General features: G+C 53.8%; 1 protein-coding gene across 1 annotated transcript in view; it reads right to left on the bottom strand.

Moving 5' to 3' along the window:
- Positions 1-27,305, bottom strand: part of MINDY4 (MINDY lysine 48 deubiquitinase 4) — a 120,213-nt gene extending 92,908 nt beyond the window's left edge. Inside the window, exons 1-7 of the mRNA XM_077267981.1 lie at positions 27,043-27,305; positions 22,691-22,810; positions 20,561-20,805; positions 19,535-19,748; positions 18,938-19,305; positions 5,264-5,307; positions 3,157-3,266 (exon numbers count right to left, since the gene is read on the bottom strand). Of these exons, the coding sequence (XP_077124096.1) occupies positions 3,157-3,266; positions 5,264-5,307; positions 18,938-19,305; positions 19,535-19,748; positions 20,561-20,805; positions 22,691-22,810; positions 27,043-27,105 (1,164 nt within the window). The 5' untranslated portion in view covers positions 27,106-27,305. The remainder of the gene's footprint in view (positions 1-3,156; positions 3,267-5,263; positions 5,308-18,937; positions 19,306-19,534; positions 19,749-20,560; positions 20,806-22,690; positions 22,811-27,042) is intronic.
- Between the last annotated feature and the right edge of the window lie 397 nt (positions 27,306-27,702).

Here is a 27,702-nt window from a genome sequence, read left to right as displayed (position 1 = left end):
CAATCAAAACTGAAACAGAAAACCGTGTTAAACAAGAAAACTTGAACATTCGGGGGAAGTATTTTCATCTTCCCACAGTCAAATTGAAAAGGGGATACCCTCACTGAATTCAGTGTCCGGTATTGTTGACTTTTCCGCACCTATACGGAAAGCTCAATTTTAATTGCCATCAAACAAGGAACCCAAGTTAGGGGTCTGCCACATTCGGTCCTCCATTAGACCGCAACCACTCAATCGCTTCTGCCGGGTCTGTGAAGAACAAGGAGGAGCTATTATGGACGATGCGGAGCCGAGCTGGGTAGAGCATAGAATAGACAATGTTCTTGTCTCTAAGTTGCTTCTTAACATCCACAAATCGTGCACGCTGCTTTTGAAGATCCACGGAAAAATCTGGAAAAATCGATATGGTGGCGTTATCGAATTTGATGAGGCCCTTCTGACGCGCCAGACGAAGGGTGGTATCTCTGTCTCTGCAATTAAGAAGACGTGCCAGGAAAGGGCGTGGTGGAGCTCCAGGAGGGAGGGGCCTCGTTGGTACCCTATGGGCTCTTTCCACCGCAAATGTCGAGGAGAAACCATCTCCTAGTGTAGACTTGAGCCATTCCTCCAAAAAATTGCTCAGGCCGCTGACCCTCTGACCGCTCCGGGAGACCTATGATTCGAATGTTATTACGGCGCAGTCTATTTTCCAAATCATCTGCTTTTTGCTTCCAAGCATTTACGGATCCAGCGGCTTTGGTCAATTTGGCCTCCATAGGATTGATAGTGTCTTCTATATGAGACACCCTTGTTTCGACCTCAGAAATACGCCCCCTCATAGTTTGCATGTCATGTCGCAGGCGGCCCACTTCAGTATGCACATCCTCTATTTTCTCCGTAAGAGATGATCTAGTGAGGGATATAGCCTGCATTAACTGTTCCGATGCCTGTTTGAGAGTCAGTTCTTCCTCCTCCCCTTCCCCGGTACCATGAGAGGGGCGACCCCTGCGTTGAGATGATGTGGAGTTACCTCTGAGGTTGCGTACATTTTCATGAGGGTCATCCTTAGCGAATTTTTTAAGCTTTTCAGCAGCCGCCGCTCCTCTAGGATGTTGCATGGCGGGTATACACAAGAGGACCTCACAAATTAGCTCCAGAAGTAATTATAGGCAAGCTGTGCTCCAACTTTATGGTTATAGATAAATCAAGCTCTAACCCCATGTCTTGTATAGTATTAGATTGTGCTCCAAGGCTCCATAAATTTAACAGGTAATGATAGTGAGGATCGCAGGGTGGTTGTCCAAGTATTTATTTAGGCTTTATATGCTGGGCGGGTGCTCAGTTCGTGCATAGAGGGAGAGCAGCAGGGAGGGGGTTAATTCCCACTATTATGGCGCCACCAGTGAAGCAATTGATTAACAGGGGAGGTGCAGGGCCCAATATCTCAGGGCATACATACACCGCACCACCCCACTAGTTTCCCAGGCACAGAATAGTTTCTTAGGTAGCACCGCAGGTACATAAAGCGCCGCTCCCTGTGCTGTTAGGGAGCGCGCTATAGTAATGGCCGCCGCTCCCCTCGAGCCCTATATCCCTATCAGGCGCCTTAACTATCGTGCGTCAGCACAGTCCTCACCACCGCGATCCTGCCGCTTTCAGCTCCGTTGTGAGGGAGGTCCGGTTCCAGCTGGAGGTGGTGGCGCAGCGTCCTGTGTCCCGGAGCGCGCGCACCGAAGATGGCTGCCGCTCCACGTGTGTCTTCCCAGTGCCTCTGTCTCCGCAGCTTCCTGCCGCCTCGGATCACTGCAGCGGCCGTTCAGAGGGTCCACAGGGTTCCCTTGGGTAAGGGGTTTCAGCGTTTGCCGGTAACGTGTACCGGAGTATGATAAATGTGGCAGGATAAAAGAAGGATATTGGGAGCTCTCACTCAGTGCGTCCTGCTTCTTCGGCTACATAGCCACGCCCCCTCCTCACAGCTGGAATTTTGGACAACTTCTTACAAACTGCTCGAGGTCGCTCATATTTGAAGGCGCCTTCTCCCAGCAGCAATTTTAAGATTTCTCCACAGATGATCAATGGGATTTGCTGCCACTTCAGAACTCTCCAGCGCATTGTTTCCATCCATTCCTGGAGGCATTCTGAAGTATATTTGTGGTCATTGTCCTGCTTGAAGACCCATGACCTAGGACGTCAACCCAGCTTTCTGACACTGGGCACTACATTACCACCCAAAATCCTTTGGTAATCTTCAGAATTCAAGATGCCTTGCACACAGTTAAGAGGCAGCGAGACAACCCCAAAACATCTTTGAACCTCCACCATAATTGACTGTAGGTAGGGTGTTCTTTTCTCATTTCATTTTTGTTAAACACTGGAATGATGCGCTCTACCAAAAAAATCTTAGTCTCATCTGTCCACAAGACGCTTTCCCAGGATTTTAGCTTGCTCACAAACATCACGTGCAAGCTGCAGTGTAGCTTTTTTAGGTCTGTGTGTCAGCAGTGGGTCATTCACATGTGGACGGATAGTTCAGGCTGACACTGATGCACACTAATCCTGCAGGACAGCTTTCTTTTGAGCTTGATTGGGACTTATCCACCATCCGGACTATCCTGCACTGTGACCTTTCATCACCTTTTCCCTGCCGTCCATGTCCAGGGAGATTAGCTACAGTGCCATGGGTTATAATATTTTTGATTATGTTGTGCACAGTAGACAAAGGAACATCAAGATCTCTGAAGATGGACTTGTAACCTTGAGATTGTTGATATTTATCAACAATTTTGGTTCTCAAGTCCTCAGACTGTTCTCTTCTCCTTTTTCTGTTCTCCATGCTTAGTGTGACACACACAGACACAATGCAAAGATTGAGCCAACTCCTCCCCTTTATTATCTGGTTTCAGGTGTGATTTTCATATTGCCCACACCTGTCACAATTTTGTCCGGCCCATTTTTGGGGTTTTGTGTGAAATTATGTCCAGTTTGCCTTTTTTCTCTGTTTTTTTGTGCTCTTACAATACACACAGAGGAAATAATCAAGTGTCTAACAAAACGTATGTAACTGCAATAAAGTTCTGGGAGAAATACGTTATTTTCTGGAACAATTTCAATGGTGCCAACACTTTCGGCCATGACTCTATATACATTCCTGCAGTTTGCTGCCCGCCTGTCACTCACTGTCGCCTGCTGCAGATCGATCACTTTCCCTTCGGTCTGAACATCATTTCTCATGAAGAAAGATGGAATCCTGGCGGTGTCAACCGAGAGCAAATCCTCCTCCACGTCATCTGATAGGAAGATGGAGGAAAGAAAGAGGGATGAAGCCGAGGATATACAGCTGCATCGCACAACATTAAAATATCATCACAAAGTGAATTTTTTTTTTGTTCTTCAATACAAAAAGTGAATCTCCTATATTCTATAGAGTCATTACACACAGAGTGATCTATTTCACGTGTTTATTTCTGTTAATGTTGATGATTATGGCTTACAGCCAATGAAAACCCAAAAGTCATTATCTCAGTAAATTAGAATACTTTATAACACCGGCTTGAAAAATGATTGTAAAATCCAAAATGTTGTCCTACTGAAATGTCTGTTCAGTAAATGCACTCAATACTTGGTCGCGGCTCCTTTTGCATCAATTCCTGCATCAATGCGGCGTGGCATGGAGGCGATCAGCCTGTGGCACTGCTGAGGGGTTATGGAAGCCCAGGTTGCTTTGATAGCAGCCTTCAGCTTGTCTGCATTGTTGGGTCTGGTGTCTCATCTTCCTCTTGACAATACTCCATAGATTCTCTCTGGGGTTAAGGGCAGGCGAGTTTGCTGCCAATCAAGACCAGTGATACTGTTGTTTGTACACCAGGTATTGGTACTTTTGCCAGTGTGGACAGGGGCCAAGTCCTGCTGGAGAATGACATTTCCATCTCCAAAAAGCTTGTCGGCAGAGGGAAGCATGAAGTGCTCTACAATGTCCTGGTAGAGAATCTATGGAGTATTGTCAAGAGAAAGATGAGACAGAGCCAATAATGCAGACGAGCTGAAGGCTAGGGCCCAGACTGAGGGTTTGTTACAATGTATCAGTGCAGGTAACATGTATCAGTCTGGGGCCCAGGCTGAGGGGTTGTTACAATGTATCAGTGCAGGTAACATGTATCAGTCTGGGGCCCAGGCTGAGGGTTTGTTACAATGTATCAGTGCAGGTAACATTTATCAGTCTGGGGCCCAGGCTGAGGGTTCGTTACAATGTATCAGTGCAGGTAACATGTATCAGTCTGGGGTCCGGGCTGGTGGGTTGTTACAATGTATCAGTGCAGGTAACATGTATCAGTCTGGGGTCCAAGCTCCTGATTGACCATGCTCCTTTTTAATATCTCTGTTTTCTGAGCAGAGAATTTGCACTTTTTTCCTGGTCACAAGTTATTTGATCATTTTCCGGCCCGGTCTGATAATGGTGGAACGCGTCGGTCGGTGATTCACGTTGATGATTTCTTGTATTTATTCCTGGATAAGGAGAGATCCTCAGAGAGAAGCCTGCACTCCCCGACATCCCCCGCTGTGGTTACTAACCTCATCCTACGATACTTCTCTGTACACGGCCCATCAGCACAGTGAAGCCCCCACACCCTGCGCATCGATGGGGTCTGCATGACGCCTCCATGGGGGAATTTATAAATGCAGTAAAAATGGTAAGTGAAAATCAACGTCCGCTACTAAAAAACACGATTCTACTTCTTACACAAATTTTTCTACATAATTCAGAATTTTCTTAAAAATTTGAATACGTCCCAGAAAGTCTCCTTAAAGGAGCTATCCGGACAAAACTAAAAGAGCGGCGAACTCTGCGGTCTGCATGTACATGTCTCCCTTCGGGTGTAAGCGTAAACCATGGGGCGACCTGCACTGGATCCAGGTAACTGCCCCCAGCGGAGTATTATTTTGTTGGGTTTTTTTTATGGAAATTTTGCCCCGACAACTCCTTTAATCTGCTCCCATCCTTTGAACCTTTTCGTCTCACATCCGTCCGAAGAAATATAAACCCCACTGCAAAATAATAAATAAACTGGAAACCGCAGGGTGTGTGTTCGGTACGTCAGTGGCTCTCTGAATAAGAACGTAAAGGAGGTCGGCCTATAACTCCAGACGTACTGATGACTTCTCCTGTGGGGCCCCGGAGGTCACACAGGACGATGTTATATCCCGGGGCCCCAGCCACATGTGGCTCAGAACATAACAGGCTGTGGCCCCCGTGTATTAACCCCATGAGCCGCAGCGAGGTGCTCACCCAGCCTGAGGTCTTCTCCGCCATCTTCTCGTGTGTACGACTTCCTGCAGGAAACAGACAAGTCAGAGGTTATCGTATAGAACAATAATCAGACGGCGCCCGCAGAGCTGGGGATGTCCCCATTGTGGTGGTCTCGGACTGCGCGCTCACTTTCCCAGTAACACCCTGTGCCGTCCACTCCGGGAGAAGCCTACCCGGTGCCCGGGATCCTGCAGAAGGGGGTCCGCTCTCCATAAGGGCTCTGCGCCTGAAATCTCTTACCGTTTTAGTTTAAAGGCCTCAACTTTATAATTTCTTGGTCTAAGGCAGAGGTAGTAATCCCACCCAGTATGCAGACGCCGAGGTCTGATCCCAGCACACGGGACAAATGCTAGGTGATAACTTTAGTTTTAGACCACTTAAGTCACATCACTGTCACCATTGGTCACCTGACCTCGCCGTCAATCAATGGCCTGAGCGGTCACCTGATCTCGCCATAAATCAATGATCTTAGAGATCACCTGATCTCGCCACCAATTAATGACCTGAGCGATCACCTAAGCTCGCCATAAATCATTGATCTTAGAGATCACCAGACCTCACCGCCAATCAATGACCTGAGCGATCAACTGAGCTCGCCGCCAATCAATGACCTGAGCGATCACCTGACCTCGCCGCCAATCAATGACCTGAGCGGTCACCTGACCTCGCCGCCAATCAATGACCTGAGCGATCACCTGAGCTCGCCACCAATCAATGACCAGAGCGATCACCTGACCTCGCCACCAATCAATGACCTGAGCGATCAACTGAGCTCGCCGCCAATCAATGGCCTGAGCGATCACCTGAGCTCGTCGCCAATCAATGACCTGAGCGATCACCTGACCTCGCCGCCAATCAATGACCTGAGCGATCACCTGAGCTCGCCACCAATCAATGACCAGAGCGATCACCTGACCTCGCCACCAATCAATGACCTGAGCGATCACCTGACCTCGCCACTAATCAATGGTCTGAGCAATCACCTGACCTCGCCGCCAATCAATGACCTGAGCGATCACCTGACCTCGCCACCATTCAATGACCTGAGCGATCACCTGACCTCGCCACCAATCAATGACCTGAGCGATCACCTGACCTCGCCGCCAATCAATGACCTGAGCGATCACCTGATCTCGCCACCATTCAATGACCTGAGCGATCACCTGACCTCGCCACCAATCAATGACCTGAGCGATCACCTGACCTCGCCGCCAATCAATGACCTGAGCGATTAACTGAGCTCACCGCCAAGCAATGACCTGAGAGATCACCTGATCTCGCCACCAATCAATGACCTGAGCGATCACCTGACCTCGCCACCAATCAATGACCTGAGCGGTCACCTGATCTCGCCACCAATCAATGACCTGAGCGGTCACCTGATCTCGCCACCAATCAATGGTCTGAGTGGTCAGGAGACTGATTGGAGAGGTTCTCACCACGCAGAGACCCCCGGAGCCATGATGCTGTGACTCCGAGGGTCTAGTGGGGTAAGCAGCTCCTATATACAGTAAAGTCCAGAGATGAATGTTGGCTGCCTCCTCCCAGGGCCGCGCTCGCTCCCATAGACATGGAGGCTACCCTTTGTGTCCCCCCATGTGTCTGCAGCAGTCCCGGATGCTGTGTGAGGAGCTGCTGACATTTCTATCACACTTCTTATTGTCTGAGACATCCTCCCTTTGAGGTTCGCTCTCAGATCATGACATGAAGGAAGAGCCACTTAGTGTAATATTCTCTCAGGACGGCGTAATGCGGCTGATAATAATGGCTTCCGCCCCCGTCACTGTTTTTCGGCTGCGATCCTCATCATTAGGACAGTGCAGTAGACACCCGGGGCCCAGAGAAGTATATGAACCTGCACTGTAACAAAGGACTGTTACTGCCACTAGGGGGAGCTCTTCACATACAGACGCATACAGCCGACATTCACTGTGCTCCCCCTAGTGGTGGAAGAAGCAAGAATTGTATCATTCATCTTAAAGAGTCATTCCCTGATTGCTGGGGGTCCCCTGCAGTCCCGAGAAGGAAGCTCTGCAGCTCTGACTTGTATGGAGCAGAGGTGAACACACTCGGCCACACTCATTGTCTATGGGACGGCTGCAAGTAGCCGAGCGCTGTCCTCCCCTTTCTCCAGCAGCCCCATAGACAATGAAGAGAGCAGATGTGGACAATGTGCACCTTCGCTCCATTCATGGCGGTGCAGCAGACCACCGTTCTCGGGATCACTGGAGATCGCAGGGGACAGACCAAGGGATAGAAGACCATTTATTTTGGGAATAACCCTTTAATGACTGATGACAAACCTACAGCCGTTTATAACCGGAGCACAGGACAGGTCTCCTGCAGCTCCGCTCTTGTGGTGTCTTACAATGGACCTGTCCCTGAGATGTGCGAGGGGCTCCGGACCCTACTACCCCCATCATCCTCAGTGAAGGATTCCCTGCTCTTCTCCTCTCCAAGATCTCTCCGTGCTTCCCCCGGACTCTAGAACGTGCTACCCCAGCCAGTCATAGTCTCCCCACCAGAGGATACCCTCAGAAGAAACCGGAGAAGCCTCGTGTGCAGAAAAGCCTACAACAACCCCGCTGCCACCATCAGGCTCCCTCCACCTCCCGCGGACAGATGTTGGGCATAAGAAGGTATTAAACGTCCCCGGAAATCTGCATATTGCACAATGGACCTTATGCTCCAGAGCTGCATTCACAATTCTGCGGGTTGGAAACAGTCGACAAGCTTCAGAACAGACAAATCCATAACATCTGAGCTGACGGCGAATATGTAAGATGGAGCAAATACTATTTCCCGCATATTGCTGGCACTATACCCCACAGGTCTGCAGACACGGGATCAGTGTACACAGCTCCGGCTGCCGTATTGTTCCTCGTATAGAATGTTTACATCCTGAGGATCTTTCCAGACAGAAAAAGGAAGTTATAAACTCCATCCAAACAGATGAATTGTTCCTGAGCTCCGGGTGTCCTCCGCTGAAGCCGCTCCTATATATGCCATCCATGTCTCCTGTCCCAGAGAACAGAATGTTCCCGGCTGCAGCGCGGCTCTCCAGAGATGGACGGCGCTACAAACTCCACAAACACCGGACCTCTGCACGGAGACATTCCCACCGGATAACGGCATGTCACGGCCGCGGATGCCTATACATATACATATATATATATATATATATATACACATGACACACACTGTACAGCACTGCGCAAAAGTTATAGGCAGCGGCCGAAGATGCTGCAGAGTCAGAAGCTTCACACATAGAAGTGAGAATAGTTTATTAATGGACAAAATACAAAGTGAATGATGCGAAATGTAAATTCCCTCAGTATCTGGTGACCGCCCATCACCTCCAACATCAGTATCTGGTGACCGCCCATCGCCTCCATCATCAGTATCTGGTGACCGCCCATCACCTCCATCATCAGTATCTGGTGACCGCCCATTGCCTCCATCATCAGTATCTGGTGACCGCCCGTCACCTCCATCATCAGTATCTGGTGACCGCCCGTCACCTCCATCATCAGTATCTGGTGACCGCCCATCACCTCCAACATCAGTATCTGGTGACCGCCCGTCGCCTCCATCATCAGTATCTGGTGACCGCCCGTCGCCTCCATCATCAGTATCTGGTGACCGCCCGTCGCCTCCATCATCAGTATCTGGTGACCGCCCGTCGCCTCCATCATCAGTATCTGGTGACCGCCCGTCGCCTCCATCATCAGTATCTGGTGACCGCCCATCGCCTCCATCATCAGTATCTGGTGACCGCTCATCGCCTTCATCCTCAGTATCTGGTGACCGCTCATCGCCTCCATCATCAGTACCTGGTGACTGCCCATCGCCTCCATCATCAGTATCTGGTGACCGCTCATCGTCTCCATCATCAGTATCTGGTGACCGCCCGTCGCCTCCATCATCAGTATCTGGTGACCGCCCATCACCTCCATCATCAGTATCTGGTGACCGCCCGTCGCCTCCATCATCAGTATCTGGAGACCGCCCATCACCTCCATCATCAGTATCTGGTGACCGCCCGTCGCCTCCATCATCAGTATCTGGTGACCGCCCATCACCTCCATCATCAGTATCTGGTGACCGCCCGTCGCCTCCATCATCAGTATCTGGTGACCGCCCGTCACCTCCATCATCAGTATCTGGTGACCGCCCGTCGCCTCCATCATCAGTATCTGGTGACCGCCCATCACCTCCATCATCAGTATCTGGTGACCGCCTGTCTCCTCCATCATCAGTATCTGGTGACCGCTCATCGTCTCCATCATCAGTATCTGGTGACCGCCCGTCGCCTCCATCATCAGTATCTGGTGACCGCCCATCACCTCCATCATCAGTATCTGGTGACCGCCCGTCGCCTCCATCATCAGTATCTGGTGACCGCCCATCACCTCCATCATCAGTATCTGGTGACCGCCCGTCGCCTCCATCATCAGTATCTGGTGACCGCCCGTCGCCTCCATCATCAGTATCTGGTGACCGCTCCTCGCCTCCATCATCAGTATCTGGTGACCGCTCATCGCCTTCATCATCAGTATCTGGTGACCGCTCATCGTCTCCATCATCAGTATCTGGTGACCGCCCGTCGCCTCCATCATCAGTATCTGGTGACCGCCCGTCGCCTCCATCATCAGTATCTGGTGACCGCCCGTCACCTCCATCATCAGTATCTGGTGACCGCCTGTCTCCTCCATCATCAGTATCTGGTGACCGCTCATCGTCTCCATCATCAGTATCTGGTGACCGCCCGTCGCCTCCATCATCAGTATCTGGTGACCGCCCATCACCTCCATCATCAGTATCTGGTGACCGCCCGTCGCCTCCATCATCAGTATCTGGTGACCGCCCATCACCTCCATCATCAGTATCTGGTGACCGCCCGTCGCCTCCATCATCAGTATCTGGTGACCGCCCATCACCTCCATCATCAGTATCTGGTGACCGCCCGTCACCTCCATCATCAGTATCTGGTGACCGCCCGTCGCCTCCATCATCAGTATCTGGTGACCGCCCGTCGCCTCCATCATCAGTATCTGGTGACCGCTCATCGCCTCCATCATCAGTATCTGGTGACCGCTCATCGCCTTCATCATCAGTATCTGGTGACCGCTCATCGTCTCCATCATCAGTATCTGGTGACCGCCCGTCGCCTCCATCATCAGTATCTGGTGACCGCCCGTCGCCTCCATCATCAGTATCTGGTGACCGCCCATCACCTCCATCATCAGTATCTGGTGACCGCCTGTCTCCTCCATCATCAGTATCTGGTGACCGCTCATCGTCTCCATCATCAGTATCTGGTGACCGCCTGTTGCCTCCATCATCAGTATCTGGTGACCGCCCATCACCTCCATCATCAGTATCTGGTGACCGCCCGTCGCCTCCATCATCAGTATCTGGTGACCGCCCATCACCTCCATCATCAGTATCTGGTGACCGCCCGTCGCCTCCATCATCAGTATCTGGTGACCGCCCATCACCTCCATCATCAGTATCTGGTGACCGCCCGTCGCCTCCATCATCAGTATCTGGTGACCGCCCGTCGCCTCCATCATCAGTATCTGGTGACCGCCCGTCGCCTCCATCATCAGTATCTGGTGACCGCCTGTCGCCTCCATCATCAGTATCTGGTGACCGCTCATCGCCTCCATCATCAGTATCTGGTGACCGCTCATCGCCTCCATCATCAGTATCTGGTGACCGCCCGTCGCCTCCATCATCAGTATCTGGTGACCGCCCGTCGCCTCCATCATCAGTATCTGGTGACCGCCCATCACCTCCATCATCAGTCTCTGGTGACCGCCCGTCGCCTCCATCATCAGTATCTGGTGACCGCCCGTCACCTCCGTCACTTCCTCTCCTCGCTTGTACACAAGTTATAGAGGATCTCGAGAGGAGGTTGTGTATGAGGTTTGTGCGGATCCTTCATGTGATCCCGGACAGACGGATCATCACCCCCAGGACTCCTTGTCCTTAGTGACATTCACTGGATGTTGGGGGTTGTTGTCTGGCTGCAGAATAAATCTGGAGCTGATCACTCGCCTCCTGACAGTATCACATGATGGAGAAGTATCTGGGTACATTTTTGAGCATTGAGGACATCATTAATCCTGATCAAATCCCCAGCTCCATTCACAGAAATGGAACTTGCAGGGTCCTCCACGGGGCAAACCCTCATTATTGTGCTGCTCTCCAGCACTTCAGGAAAAAATACTTCAGTCCAGAGACCCGCTGACATGTTTCTTCTCCCGGGTTCCTATGTCTTCATGCATTGTTGAGCCACTTGGTCTTGTTTTCATGTCTCACGTCGGTTTTTTTTTTTTTGCTCCATTTCTTCCATGAAGATGACTCCTGCCCAGACTTCTCCGCACCATAGATGGCTGCAGCAGGTTCCACTAGTTGCTTACAGTTCTGAATTGATGACACTGATGGCATCTTCTGATTTTGAAGGCGAGTAATCGTGATGTGTCTTTCATCGGCTGCACTAAGTATTAATGTATGCAGTGAGCTCCCCCTAGTGGTGACTGTATAAATCTGTATGCAGTGAGCTCCCCCTAGTGGTGACTGTATAAATCTGTATGTAGTAAGCTCCTCCTAGTGGTGACTGTATAAATCTGTATGTAGTGAGCTCCCCCTAGTGGTGACTGTATAAATCTGTATGTAGTGAGCTCCCTCTAGTGGTGACTGTATAAATCTGTATGTAGTGAGCTCCTCCTAGTGGTGGCTGTATAAATCTGTATGCAGTGAGCTCCTCCTAGTGGTGACTGTATAAATCTGTATGTAGTAAGCTCCTCCTAGTGGTGGCTGTATAAATCTGTATGCAGTGAGCTCTCCCTAGTGGTGACTGTATAAATCTGTATGTAGTGAGCTCCCCCTAGTGGTGGCTGTATAAATCTGTATGCAGTGAGCTCCCCCTAGTGGTGACTGTATAAATCTGTATATAGTGAGCTCTCCCTAGTGGTGGCTGTATAAATCTGTATGTAGTGAGCTCTCCCTAGTGGTGACTGTATAAATCTGTATGTAGTCAGCTCTCCCTAGTGGTGACTGTATAAATCTGTATGTAGTGAGCTTCCCCTAGTGGTGGCTGTATAAATCTGTATGCAGTGAGCTCCCCCTAGTGATGGCTGTATAAATCTGTATGCAGTGAGCTCCCCCTAGTGGTGGCTGTATAAATCTGTATATAGTGAGCTCTCCCTAGTGGTGGCTGTATAAATCTGTATGTAGTGAGCTCCCTCTAGTGGTGGCTGTATAAATCTGTATGTAGTGAGCTCCCCCTGGTGGTGGCTGTATAAATCTGTATGTAGTGAGCTCCCCCTGGTGGTGGCTGTATAAATCTGTATGTAGTGAGCTCCCCCTGGTGGTGGGTGCAGCAGTGGGTCCACCTGTAGAGGTAAGTACAATCACATCTAGACCAACACTTTTACCATACACCCGAACAGGCGCCAGAACTAATTTGCTATATTTATAAAATCACAAGTTATCCAGCATCCAAAAGTGGTAAAATCACTTGACAATTTGTTATTCTTATTAAAAACTATGGGCCATTATAAGCTGCCGAGCAATGCTACACTCAGGGTGAAGGAATAAACAAGAATGTTTCCATTCACTGATAGCGAACAGGGTTGGGGTGCGGCCCTCCTTCGGGCTGGGGTGCGGCCCTCCTTCAGGCTGGGGTGCGGCCCTCCTTTGGGTTAGGGTGCGGCCCTCCTTCGGGCTAGGGTGCGGCCCTCTTTCGGGCTGGGGTGCGGCCCTCCTTCGTGTTGGGGTGCGGCCCTCCGTCGGGTTGGGGTGCGGCCCTCCTTCGGGTTGGGGTGCGGCCATCCTTCGGGTTGGGGTGCGGCCATCCTTCGGGTTGGGGTGCGGCCCTCCGTCGGGTTGGGCTGCGGCCCTCCATCGGGTTGGGCTGCGGCCCTCCTTCGGGTTGGGGTGCGGCCCTCCTTCGGGTTGGGGAGCGGCCCTCCGTCGGGCTGGGGTGCGGCTCTCCTTCGGGTTGGGGTGCGGCTCTCCTTCGGGTTGGGGTGCGGCCCTCTTTCGGGCTGGGGTGCGGCCCTCCTTCGTGTTGGGGTGCGGCCCTCCGTCGGGTTGGGGTGCGGCCATCCTTCGGGTTGGGGTGCGGCCATCCTTCGGGTTGGGGTGCGGCCCTCCGTCGGGTTGGGCTGCGGCCCTCCATCGGGTTGGGGTGCGGCCCTCCTTCGGGTTGGGGTGCGGCCCTCCTTCGGGTTGGGGAGCGGCCCTCCATCGGGCTGGGGTGCGGCTCTCCTTCGGGTTGGGGTGCGGCTCTCCTTCGGGTTGGGGTGCGGCCATCTTTCGGGTTGGGGTGCGGCCCTCCGTCGGGTTGGGGTTCGGCCCTCCGTCGGGTTGGGGTTCGGCCCTCCTTCGGGTTGGGGTGCGGCCTTCCTTCGGGTTGGGGTGCGGCCCTCCGTCGGGCTGGGGTGCGGCTCTCCTTCGGGTTGGGGTGCGGCTCTCCTTCGGGTTGGGGTGCGGCCCTCCGTCGGGTTGGGGTGCGTCCATCCTTCGGGTTGGGGTGCGGCCCTCCGTCGGGTTGGGCTGCGGCCCTCCATCGGGTTGGGGTGCGGCCCTCCTTCGGGTTGGGGTGCGGCCCTCCTTCGGGTTGGGGAGCGGCCCTCCATCGGGCTGGGGTGCGGCTCTCCTTCGGGTTGGGGTGCGGCTCTCCTTCGGGTTGGGGTGCGGCCATCTTTCGGGTTGGGGTGCGGCCCTCCGTCGGGTTGGGGTTCGGCCCTCCGTCGGGTTGGGGTGCGGCCCTCCTTCGGGTTGGGGTGCGGCCTTCCTTCGGGTTGGGGTGCGGCCCTCCGTCGGGCTGGGGTGCGGCTCTCCTTCGGGTTGGGGTGCGGCCCTCCTTCGGGTTGGGGTGCGGCCCTCCGTCGGGTTGGGGTGCGGCCCTCCGTCGGGTTGGGGTGCGGCCCTCTTTCGGGCTGGAGTGCGGCCCTCTTTCGGGCTGGAGTGCGGCCCTCCTGGTGAATGACCGTACACCATTTTCCCTGCTCTTGCATTACCTCCTTTTCAGGGTGTGTACCCCCATGTGCTCAGGGTTTGGCCTGTACACCTGTATTATGAGGCCACCTCTGCCCCCCGTGCTCGGCCTCCTATTCCCAGGCTGCGCCAGGTGCAGAGGTGCTGGAGGAGGCTGCAGGCCGCACCATTCTTCCTTGACTTCCTGTCTGCCATCACTCCTGGGCATTGGCGTCAGTACAGACTGGAAACACATGCTTGTCTTTATGAGGGTCCGCGGCCCGGGGGGATGCAGCCGGGCACAGATCTAGGAAGCAGTAAATGTGCAGAGTCTCCAGGAATCCCGCTGTGCGCTGCTCCGGGGTTATGTAAGGATTCTCTCCCTTCCCACAATTGTGCGCCACTCACACCATGTCCCAGAGGGCACAGCCTGTGTCCAATACTCACGGCATCACCTGCCCACAATCCCACTCTCGCACACAGCGCCCACCAGATGAAAAGGAGCAATAGTACTGCTCATCCTGAGCCCCCTAATGCATGAACTGAAAGCCAGAGAGACACATCATACATCATCATCAACACAGGAAGAAGCGAGGTCGGACACCTAAATGCACTTTTACAAGTAAAGTGGTTACATTACTAAGAAACAGGGGAGCCGACATCGGACCTGGAGGGCGCACATGGAGGGGACACCGATCTCTGAAATATTTAATCTGCTGCTTATGGCTGCCAGGATCTCTGCTTGCTGTCAGTGAGTAGGAAGGCCATAACCGGCGCGGTCTCAGGCCAGCAACAGGAGCAGTCTCAGGCCAGCAACAGGAGCGGTCTTGGGCAAGAAACCCGCGAGGTCTCGGGCCACCAAAAGGCGCGGTCTCGGGCCACCAACAGGAGCGGCCTCGGACCACCAACAGGCGCGGTCTCGGGCCACCAACAGGAGCGGTCTCGGGCCACCAACAGGCGCGGTCTCGGGCCTCCAACAGGTGCGGTCTCGGGCCACCAACAGGCGCGGTCTCGGGCCACCAACAGGCGCGGTCTCGGACTACCAACAGGAGCGGTCTTGGGTCACCAACAGGCGCGGTCTCGGGCCTCCAACAGGTGCGGTCTCGGGCCACCAACAGGCGCGGTCTCGGGCCACCAACAGGCGCGGTCTCGGGCCACCAACAGGACCGGCCTCGGACCACCAACAGGCGCGGTCTCGGGCCACCAACAGGAGCGGTCTCGGGCCACCAACAGGAGCGGTCTCGGACTACCAACAGGAGCGGTCTTGGGTCACCAACAGGCGCGGTCTCGGGCCTCCAACAGGCGCAGTCTCGGGCCACCAACAGGCGCGGCCTCGGGCCACCAACAGGCGCGGTCTTGGGTCACCAACAGGCGCGGTCTCGGGCCACCAACAGGCGCGGTCTCGGACTACCAACAGGAGCGGTCTTGGGTCACCAAGAGGCGCTGTCTCGGGCCACCAACAGGAGCGGTCTCGGACTACCAACAGGAGCGGTCTTGGGTCACCAACAGGCGCGGTCTCGGGCCTCCAACAGGCGCGGTCTCGGGCCACCAACAGGCGCGGTCTCGGGCCACCAACAGGCGCGGTCTCGGGCCACCAACAGGCGCGGTCTCGGGCCACCAACAGGCGCGGTCTCGGGCCACCAACAGGCGCGGTCTCGGGCCACCAACAGGCGCGGTCTCTGGACATGGACTCAACCACCGTGACATAAATCCAATGGCAGCAAACAATGAAATAACAGCAACCGTGAAGATGTAACAAGGGAAACACTAGGGAGGCAGAGGGTGAGGTGCACGTACAAGGGGACTCCGAAAGCTGTGTGATTGCCCACATGCCCCTCACTGTGGACCCCGCAGGGGTTGGCCTCCATCTGTGCATTACTACGACTGGAGGACGAGACCATCACACACGTCGTTCAGAATTCTAGAAAATCTGGGTGACTACTGCTGGGGTCAGGTCGCCCATGCTGACACTTGACACCCGAAATCACCCACAGCTTTTCACTGCCCTGAGCCGATCTTTTCCAGGAAAAACCTCTAGTGATTATCTGCATCTACAAACAGCTGTCAGGTGCCCGGCCAGGAGCAGCGCTGACCCCAAATCCACAATGTCTGCAGGAGAGGAACAAAGCAGCAGCATCAGCGGAGCGAGAACACCCTGCAAAGTGCGCAAGGCGGGAAGGTGAGCGAGCGGTGACATCTGGTGGCCACTACAGGAATAGCTGTGTACAGACAACAGAAGTAATGTAATGTATGTACACAGTGACTGCACCAGCAGAATAGTGAGTGCAGCTCTGGGGTATAATACAGGAGGTAACTCAGGATCAGTAATGTAATGTATGTACACAGTGACTGCACCAGCAGAATAGTGAGTGCAGCTCTGGAGTATAATACAGGAGGTAACTCAGGATCAGTAATGTAATGTATGTACACAGTGGCTGCACCAGCAGAATAGTAAGTGCAGCTCTGGAGTATAATACAGGATGTAACTCAGGTTCAGTAATGTAATGTATGTACACAGTGACTGCACCAGCAGAATAGTGAGTGCAGCTCTGGAGTATAATACAGGAGGTAACTCTGGATCAGTAATGTAATGTATGTACACAGTGACTGCACCAGCAGAATAGTGAGTGCAGCTCTGGGGTATAATACAGGATGTAACTCAGGATCAGTAATGTAATGTATGTACACAGTGACTGCACCAGCAGAATAGTGAGTGCAGCTCTGGGGTATAATACAGGAGGTAACTCAGGATCAGTAATGTAATGTATGTACACAGTGACTGCACCAGCAGAATAGGGAGTGCAGCTCTGGGGTATAATACAGGAGGTAACTCAGGATCAGTAATGTAATGTATGTACACAGTGACTGCAGCAGCAGAATAGTGAGTGCAGCTCTGGAGTATAATACAGGATGTAACTCAGGATCAGTAATGTATGTACACAGTGACAGCACCAGCAGAATAGGGAGTGCAGCTCTGGGGTATAATACAGGATGTAACTCAGGATCAGTAATGTAATGTATGTACACAGTGACTGCACCAGCAGAATAGTGAGTGCAGCTCTGGGGTATAATACAGGATGTAACTCAGGATCAGTAATGTAATGTATGTACACAGTGACTGCACCAGCAGAATAGTGAGTGCAGCTCTGGGGTATAATACAGGATGTAACTCAGGATCAGTAATGTAATGTATGTACCCAGTGACTGCACCAGCAGAATAGTGAGTGCAGCTCTGGAGTATAATACAGGATGTAACTCAGGATCAGTAATGTATGTACACAGTGACTGCACCAGCAGAATAGTGAGTGCAGCTCTGGGGTATAATACAGGATGTAACTCTGGATCAGTAATGTAATGTATGTACACAGTGACTGCACCAGCAGAATAGTGAGTGCAGCTCTGGAGTATAATACAGGATGTAACTCAGGATCAGTAATGTAATGTATGTACACAGTGACTGCACCAGCAGAATAGTGAGTGCAGCTCTGGAGTATAATACAGGATGTAACTCAGGATCAGTAATGTATGTACACAGTGACTGCACCAGCAGAATAGTGAGTGCAGCTCTGGGGTATAATACAGGATGTAACTCAGGATCAGTAATGTATGTACACAGTGACTGCACCAGCAGAATAGTGAGTGCAGCTCTGGGGTATAATACAGGATGTAACTCTGGATCAGTAATGTAATGTATGTACACAGTGACTGCACCAGCAGAATAGTGAGTGCAGCTCTGGAGTATAATACAGGATGTAACTCAGGATCAGTAATGTAATGTATGTACACAGTGACTGCACCAGCAGAATAGTGAGTGCAGCTCTGGAGTATAATACAGGATGTAACTCAGGATCAGTAATGTAATGTATGTACACAGTGACTGCACCAGCAGAATAGTGATTGCAGCTCTGGGGTATAATACAGGATGTAACTCAGGATCAGTAATGTAATGTATGTACACAGTGACTGCAGCAGCAGAATAGTGAGTGCAGCTCTGGAGTATAAAACAGGATGTAACTCAGGATCAGTAATGTAATGTATGTACGCAGTGACTGCACCAGCAGAATAGTGAGTGCAGCTCTGGAGAATAATAAAGGATGTAACTCAGGATCAGTAATGTAATGTATGTACACAGTGACTGCACCAGCTGAATGGTGAGTGCAGCTCTGGGGTATAATACAGGATGTAACTCAGGATCAGTAATGTATGTACACAGTGACTGCACCAGCAGAATAGTGAGTGCAGCTCTGGAGTATAATACAGGATGTAGCTCAGGATCAGTAATGTAATGTATGTACACAGTGACTGTACCAGCAGAATAGTGAGTGCAGCTCTGGGGTATAATACAGGATGTAACTCAGGATCAGTAATGTAATGTATGTACACAGTGACTGCAGCAGCAGAATAGTGAGTGCAGCTCTGGGGTATAATACAGGATGTAACTCAGGATCAGTAATGTAATGTATGTACACAGTGACTGCACCAGCAGAATAGTGAGTGCAGCTCTGGAGTATAATACAGGATGTAACTCAGGATCAGTAATGTAATGTATGTACACAGTCACTGCAGCAGCAGAATAGTGAGTGCAGCTCTGGAGGATAATACAGGATGTTATTTGGGATCAGATATTGTATATAGTATATACCATGTGTCTGATGCACCCACCTTCTGGCAGTAGATGATCCTTCTCTTTTTTGCACTGGCTTGTGATGTTTTTCTTGTTCTGCTCCTAATGATAGTTTCATTCTGAAGTCCCTGTAGGCGTCCGCTCTGGTCTCTTCCACTTCCCCGGAGGACCTGGGCGGCTGTTTAGTAACGGTCAGGAGGGTCGGGCTCCTGGGCGCGGAGTTTGTCGCAGTGGCGGCCGATAGTTTGGCAGTGAATTCCTTGCCCAGTTGCAGTGCGGGGCTCGGGGGGCTTTTTGTAGGCTCCCTGGTCATTGCTTGTTGGCCATTAGTCAGGGGATCGTCTTTGGCTTGGACGGACTGGTGAGAAGCAGAGGAACGTCTCTGCACCTTCTTTTTCAGAGAATCCTATGGAAGAAATAACCATGAGAAGGTCTTATAGACGGCAGGACCCTGGGAGTAAATCTGCTACTGTAGCGTCAGGCGATGTCTCGGGAAAACCGTGAAGGACGTGACTGCGCCGTATTTGTCATCATTCGCTCCCTCACCCCCCTCAAAAAAAACCCCAAAACATAAATTATAAAAGAACTTTCCGGGACTGTGCCCCCCGCGGAGGTTTCCTGGCGGCTGCTCTCACCTCCTGGGCGCTGGCTATAGGACCAGACATCATCCCCCGCACCATCCTGCTGGACTTCGGCCTCGGAGCCTCGGCTGGACTTTCTGGTGGTCCGGACGTCTCCCCCTTCGGCTCTCTGGCGAGGAGGTTCCCTTCTTTTTCGGACTTTCTGCAGTTGTCCTTTACGGCTCTGGGTCGTTCCTTACGACTGTACGCTGGGTCCTGACTTCCAGCCCTGTAAGACGTGCAGACGTTGTGGGAGAATCCACATATCGGAGACACGTCGGTCACATTCATCCATACGACAAACACAACAAAGAAAAAAAAAAACAATGCATTTTTACGTCACCTCCCCAAAGATACAATAAAAAGTGATCAAAACATATGTGTGCCCAAAATGTTATTGGGAAAAAGATCTATAGAAACTTAGCATCGCTGTTATCAGTGACCTGGACCCTATAACAAAAGTATCAACACAATGGGGGCGCGGCGGGTTCTTCTTCACTGCACTTGGAATTTGGATGGAAAAATAAAAAAGTTATCGAAAAAGGGGAGAAAAAAAAACAAAAGCACAAACAAGGTGATAGGCAAAATCGCACCTGGCTCGCAGCCCAATCACACCTGAACAATGTACATCACATGCATTTTTGGGGTGTTGCCATGTAGCCCCCGACTGTAACACTGGGGGTCCTGCAGCCGGATCTACAATCCCAGACGTGGGGAACGTAGGGGCAGAGGTTTCGTTTTCTGATACAAAGGTCCAAATCCTCAGCTTTGCTTTATACAGTTATGAAGAAAAAAAAAAAAAGGACAGAAAGCTGAAAATCCAATCTGCTCACAGGTTCTGGGTGATCTGGGGGTCCTAGGTGGTGGTTTTCATAGCCCACCTGGAAATCTCTGCAGGAATTGACTGCAGCCCTGAACCATCTGAAAGACTACAGTAGATGCCCGGAGGGTCACTGATCGGGTCAGGAGAGGCTGTGACCATCAGCACATGCAATACCAGCAGTGGCCACAAGGTGTCAGTACAGGGCGCAGCAGCCGCACCTGTGGATTCGGAGGGTGGTACTGGAGTCGGACACGGCGGAGCTCTCCCCGGCGTCCTCGTCGGAGAGGTCGTACACGTCTAGGTGGGAGGCCTCCGACTCCTTCCTCCGATTTCCTTTGCTAAATATCTTGGTGGCCTCCATACCGTGGTCTCCAGTCATTTCCAACTTTTTATTTTTATCAAAACTTTCAAGAAAATACTTAGTGATGAGCTCCAGGAGGGTCTTCAGGGGTCTGTCAGCCAACTATGAGAAAAAAATTAAAGGGTTTTTTAAAAACGTTATTATTTGGAAATTGTCCTTGAGAAATCTGCACTACCATTCACGGCCACTACATGCAGTGTGGCGCTATGCTACTTCCTGGCCGCTGAATCGCGGGGGGTGATGACCTCCACCAATCGTATACTGATGAACTATGAAGAAAGGTCATCAGTAGGGATGGGTGGACTCGGGGATGTTCCAGTCTGGCTAAACTTTTAAGAAAAGATCTGTTTGGAGACTAAAACTGTACCCAAACTGGTACACGAAACACATTGGGGCCCAAGCGTCCGGCATTTCCCACACTGTCATCTGTGTGACAGCGCGAGAAACAAGGGCTCTGATCGGCGGTATCGTGTAAGGTTCACACTCTGTCACACAGATGACAGCAAGTGAGCCAGTAGCTGTGACGGGCGGTAAAAAGGTTACCGCTGGAGAGGCGTCAGCTGGTGAGTAATACTCCCATCATTGTAAGCCTGTACTCGCTGACAGCAGGCAACGCTGATGAGAGTAGTCACCTGCCGGAGCCTGAGCATGGTCAGAAACATGTCAGTGTGATAAGTAATTAGTGCAGTGCGAGTGTAGCTTATTGTACACGTATTCAGCGAATGGTGTTATTATTCTGGGAAGGAGTCAATATCCATGAGGCTTCCCAGCCTATTACTATCAGCTCACAGCTGTATACTTAGCTTATACTGGTTATTAAAATGGCAGACCACAAAAGAAAAATGTGGTCCCCCCCCGATATTTAAGAAACAGACAGCTGCAGGCAGATATTAGTAGCCTAGGAAGGAGCCATGGATATTGGCCCCCTCCCAGACAGAAAACATCAGCCCTCAGCTGCTACAGAAATGGCGCATCAATTGGATGCTCCAATTCTGACAATTTGCCCGGCTCTTCCCACTTGTTCTGCAACCACAGGCAAGAGGGGTGATAGTTTTGGGGTTGATGTCAGCTGTAATCTCCGCAGACATCAAGGCCAGGGGTTAGTAATGGAGAAGCATCTATAAAACATAGCCCTTTTAGTAACAGCGTAATCAAAAGTAATAAAGACACAGACAGAGAAAAGTCCTTTTTTTTTACCAATTTATTAAAGTAAAAATAAAAGTTATAATCACCTGTCCGGCGATTATCCATGATGCTGATATCGCACGATGAGCACCAGCTCTGCTACAGTTGACAGGATAAAGCTGACATCAACCCCATAAATATTACCCCTCTTGCCACCGCCAGGGATAGTAGGAAAAGCCGAGCAAAGCACCAGAATTCGGGCATTTAATAGATGATCCTTTTCTGGGACAGCTGTGTAGTGTGATTTTTAGGGGGGGGCAATATTCATGGACCCTTAACAGCCACCAGCTGCCGGCTTTAGCTTGGGTGGGGACCCCACTATTTTTGATAACCACCCAAGATAAAGCTGACAACTGAGAACTGCAACCTGCAGCTGTCAGCTTTACCTGCGCTGGTTATCAAGAATAGAGGGATCTCCACGCCATTCTTTTCTTTGTTTATTTTTCCACATGATTCCCCAGCCAATCACAGCCATGCCAATACTTGACATGGCAGTGATGAGGCCCGAAGTGCCCACACAGGAAAGCTTGTTGATTGGCTGCGCTGTAGCCTTTCAACAAGCTTTGTTCGGGCTACTGAACCTGAACATTAACACAGACTTCCAGAAAAAGTCAGTATTCAGGATCCGCGCATGGACACTAGGTGTCTGGTATGGATCCCGAACTTTACCATTCAGCTTCGCCCATCTCTAGTCATCGATATCCAAGTGGTGGACAATCCCTTTAAGGTGCGGTTTATTATGATGAAATGTGAGGCGTGATGTCGGACAATTTGTCGTCACACCGTCTGTTCAGCCATTCACCTTATTCTCCCTGTACAAGGCCTCCAGGTGCAGGACGCTCCGCAGCTCGTTCCTATTATTGATGCTTTGTGGGGAGCGAGGAAACTCCACCTCCAGAGCAGCGCTCGTCCTCTTCAGCCCCTGGGGGAGAAAACGGGGAGAGGAGGGGGGGTCAGCCACGTCAGTGTCAGTGCAAGGTTATCCCGGACACTGGAACGCTGACACTCGGGGTGCGGGAAAAGGAGGTTGACGACGCTGACACTCGGGGCGCGGGAAAAAGACGACGCCGACACTCGGGGCGCGCGAAAAGGACAACGCCGACACTCGGGGCGCGGGAAGAGGAGGAGGATGATGATGCCGACACTCGGGGTGCGAGAAAACGAGGTGGACGACGCCGACACTCGGGGTGCGGGAAAAGGACGACGCCGACACTCGGGGCGCGGGAAGAGGAAGAAGATGACGCCGACACTCGGGGCGCGGGAAGAGGAAGAAGATGACGCCGACACTCGGGGCGCGGGAAGAGGAAGAAGATGACGCCGACACTCGGGGCGCGGGAAGAGGAAGAAGATGACGCCGACACTCGGGGCGCGGGAAGAGGAAGAAGATGACGCCGACACTCGGGGCGCGGGAAGAGGAAGAAGATGACGCCGACACTCGGGGCGCGGGAAGAGGAAGAAGATGACGCCGACACTCGGGGCGCGGGAAGAGGAAGAAGATGACGCAGACACTCGGGGCGCGGGAGGATGATGACGCAGACACTCGGGGCGCGGGAAGAGGAAGAAGATGACGCAGACACTCGGGGCGCGGGAAGAGGAAGAAGATGACGCAGACACTCGGGGCGCGGGAAGAGGAAGAAGATGACGCAGACACTCGGGGCGCGGGAAGAGGAAGAAGATGACGCAGACACTCGGGGCGCGGGAAGAGGAAGAAGATGACGCAGACACTCGGGGCGCGGGAAGAGGAAGAAGATGACGCAGACACTCGGGGCGCGGGAGGATGATGACGCAGACACTCGGGGCGCGGGAGGATGATGACGCAGACACTCGGGGCGCGGGAGGATGATGACGCAGACACTCGGGGCGCGGGAGGATGATGACGCAGACACTCGGGGCGCGGGAGGATGATGACGCAGACACTCGGGGCGCGGGAGGATGATGACGCAGACACTCGGGGCGCGGGAGGATGATGACGCAGACACTCGGGGCGCGGGAGGATGATGACGCAGACACTCGGGTCGCGGGAGGATGATGACGCAGACACTCGGGGCGCGGGAGGATGATGACGCAGACACTCGGGGCGCGGGAGGATGATGACGCAGACACTCGGGGCGCGGGAGGATGATGACGCAGACACTCGGGGCGCGGGAGGATGATGACGCAGACACTCGGGGCGCGGGAGGATGATGACGCAGACACTCGGGGCGCGGGAGGATGATGACGCAGACACTCGGGGCGCGGGAGGATGATGACGCAGACACTCGGGGCGCGGGAGGATGATGACGCAGACACTCGGGGCGCGGGAGGATGATGACGCAGACACTCGGGGCGCGGGAGGATGATGACGCAGACACTCGGGGCGCGGGAGGATGATGACGCAGACACTCGGGGCGCGGGAGGATGATGACGCAGACACTCGGGGCGCGGGAGGATGATGACGCAGACACTCGGGGCGCGGGAGGATGATGACGCAGACACTCGGGGCGCGGGAAGATGATGACGCAGACACTCGGGGCGCGGGAGGATGATGACGCAGACACTCGGGGCGCGGGAGGATGTTGACGCAGACACTCGGGGCGCGGGAGGATGATGACGCAGACACTCGGGGTGCGGGAGGATGATGACGCAGACACTCGGGGTGCGGGAGGATGATGACGCAGACACTCGGGGTGCGGGAGGATGATGACGCAGACACTCGGGGTGCGGGAGGATGATGACGCAGACACTCGGGGTGCGGGAGGATGATGACGCAGACACTCGGGGTGCGGGAGGATGATGACGCAGACACTCGGGGTGCGGGAGGATGATGACGCAGACACTCGGGGTGCGGGAGGATGATGACGCAGACACTCGGGGTGCGGGAGGATGATGACGCAGACACTCGGGGTGCGGGAGGATGATGACGCAGACACTCGGGGTGCGGGAGGATGATGACGCAGACACTCGGGGTGCGGGAGGATGATGACGCAGACACTCGGGGTGCGGGAGGATGATGACGCAGACACTCGGGGTGCGGGAGGATGATGACGCAGACACTCGGGGTGCGGGAGGATGATGACGCAGACACTCGGGGTGCGGGAGGATGATGACGCAGACACTCGGGGTGCGGGAGGATGATGACGCAGACACTCGGGGTGCGGGAGGATGATGACGCAGACACTCGGGGTGCGGGAGGATGATGACGCAGACACTCGGGGTGCGGGAGGATGATGACGCAGACACTCGGGGTGCGGGAGGATGATGACGCAGACACTCGGGGTGCGGGAGGATGATGACGCAGACACTCGGGGTGCGGGAGGATGATGACGCAGACACGCGGGGTGCGGGAGGATGATGACGCAGACACGCGGGGTGCGGGAGGATGATGACGCAGACACGCGGGGTGCGGGAGGATGATGACGCAGACACTCGGGGTGCGGGAGGATGATGACGCTGACACTCGGGGTGCGGGAGGATGATGACGCTGACACTCGGGGTGCGGGAGGATGATGATGACGCTGACACTCGGGGTGCGGGAGGATGATGATGACGCAGACACTCAGGGTGCGGGAGGATGATGACGCTGACACTCGGGGTGCGGGAGGATGATGACGCTGACACTCGGGGTGCGGGAGGATGATGATGACGCTGACACTCGGGGTGCGGGAGGATGATGATGACGCTGACACTCGGGGTGCTGGAGGATGATGATGACGCTGACACTCGGGGTGCGGGAGGATGATGAAGCTGACACTCGGGGTGCGGGAGGATGATGAAGCTGACACTCGGGGTGCGGGTGGATGATGAAGCTGACACTCGGGGTGCGGGAGGATGATGAAGCTGACACTCGGGGTGCGGGAGGATGATGAAGCTGACACTCGGGGTGCGGGAGGATGATGAAGCTGACACTCGGGGTGCGGGAGGATGATGAAGCTGACACTCGGGGTGCGGGAGGATGATGATGACGCAGACACTCGGGGTGCGGGAGGATGATGACGCAGACACTCGGGGTGCGGGAGGATGATGACGCAGACACTCGGGGTGCGGGAGGATGATGACGCAGACACTCGGGGTGCGGGAGGATGATGACGCAGACACTCGGGGTGCGGGAGGATGATGATGACGCTGACACTCGGGGTGCGGGAGGATGATGATGACGCTGACACTCGGGGTGCGGGAGGATGATGACGCTGACACTCAGGGTGCGGGAGGATGATGACGCTGACACTCGGGGTGCGGGAGGATGATGACGCTGACACTCGGGGTGCGGGAGGATGATGATGACGCTGACACTCGGGGTGCGGGAGGATGATGACGCAGACACTCGGGGTGCGGGAGGATGATGACGCTGACACTCGGGGTGCGGGAGGATGATGACGCTGACACTCGGGGTGCGGGAGGATGATGATGACGCTGACACTCGGGGTGCGGGAGGATGATGACGCTGACACTCGGGGTGCGGGAGGATGATGATGACGCTGACACTCGGGGTGGGGGAGGATGATGACGCTGACACTCGGGGTGCGGGAGGATGATGACGCTGACACTCGGGGTGCGGGAGGATGATGACGCTGACACTCGGGGTGCGGGAGGATGATGATGACGCAGACACTCGGGGTGCGGGAGGATGATGATGACGCAGACACTCGGGGTGTGGGAGGAGGATGATGACGCTGACACTCGGGGTGCGGGAGGATGATGATGACGCTGACACTCGGGGTGCGGAAGGATGATGACGCTGACACTCGGGGTGCGGGAGGATGATGACGCTGACACTCGGGGTGCGGGAGGATGTTGACGCTGACACTCGGGGTGCGGGAGGATGATGACGCTGACACTCGGGGTGCGGGAGGATGATGACGCTGACACTCGGGGTGCGGGAGGATGATGACGCTGACACTCGGGGTGCGGGAGGATGATGACGCTGACACTCGGGGTGCGGGAGGATGATGGGGTCGGTCGTTATACTGAACAGTAATTATCTGCGCTTTGCACCGGACCGCTGACATATGATGGCGGCCACCACAGCACCAGGACGTGCGCTCTACAATACACACATTTATACAGAGCCGCTCCAGTGACACCACAACTCCCAGCATGCCCTGACAGTCTTCGATAGGTGAGGCATGCTGGGAGCTGTAGTGTCACTAGCGCAGTTGTCATACATGGCGTCCGTACCTTCCTGCTGAGAAACTCCCTCACAAGAGACGATGCCACGGCCTCCGTGAAGCTCTGCTCCATGGCCGGCGCTCCCCTCCCGGCCGCTCAGCACCGGCTCCCGGCTGCCTCCATCCCGGGATCCACTAGGCCGCGGCCGTGTGTCGCCTCTGTTGTCATGGTGACGCGTGGTCTCACTTCCTCTCTGTGCTTACAGCAGGGCGTGCTCGCCATCTAGCGGCCGCACCTGAGAATGCGCCTAATGTGCAATTCATTTCGTCTCTTCCTTAGCGCCCCACACAGCGTTAGCCGTGCCCCCTGCACCCCCACACCGCGCACCATTAGCCCACACACCGTGCCCCCTACACTCCCCACACCGCGCACCATTAGCCCCACACAGCGTTATCCGTGCCCCCTGCACCCCCACACCGCGCACCATTAGCCCACACACCGTGCCCCCTACACTCCCCACACCGCGCACCATTAGCCCCACACAGCGTTAGCCGTGCCCCCTGCACTCCCCCCACACCGTGCACCATTAGCCCCACACAGCGTTATCCGTGCCCCCTGCACCCCCACACCGCGCACCATTAGCCCACACACCGTGCCCCCTACACTCCCCACACCGCGCACCATTAGCCCCACACAGCGTTAGCCGTGCCCCCTGCACTCCCCACACCG

Source organism: Ranitomeya variabilis, chromosome 6, assembly GCF_051348905.1.
Source record: "Ranitomeya variabilis isolate aRanVar5 chromosome 6, aRanVar5.hap1, whole genome shotgun sequence".
Classification (NCBI taxonomy): domain Eukaryota; kingdom Metazoa; phylum Chordata; class Amphibia; order Anura; family Dendrobatidae; genus Ranitomeya; species Ranitomeya variabilis.
Note: the sequence above shows the minus strand (reverse complement) of the source record. Positions and strands in the feature narration are given on the sequence as shown.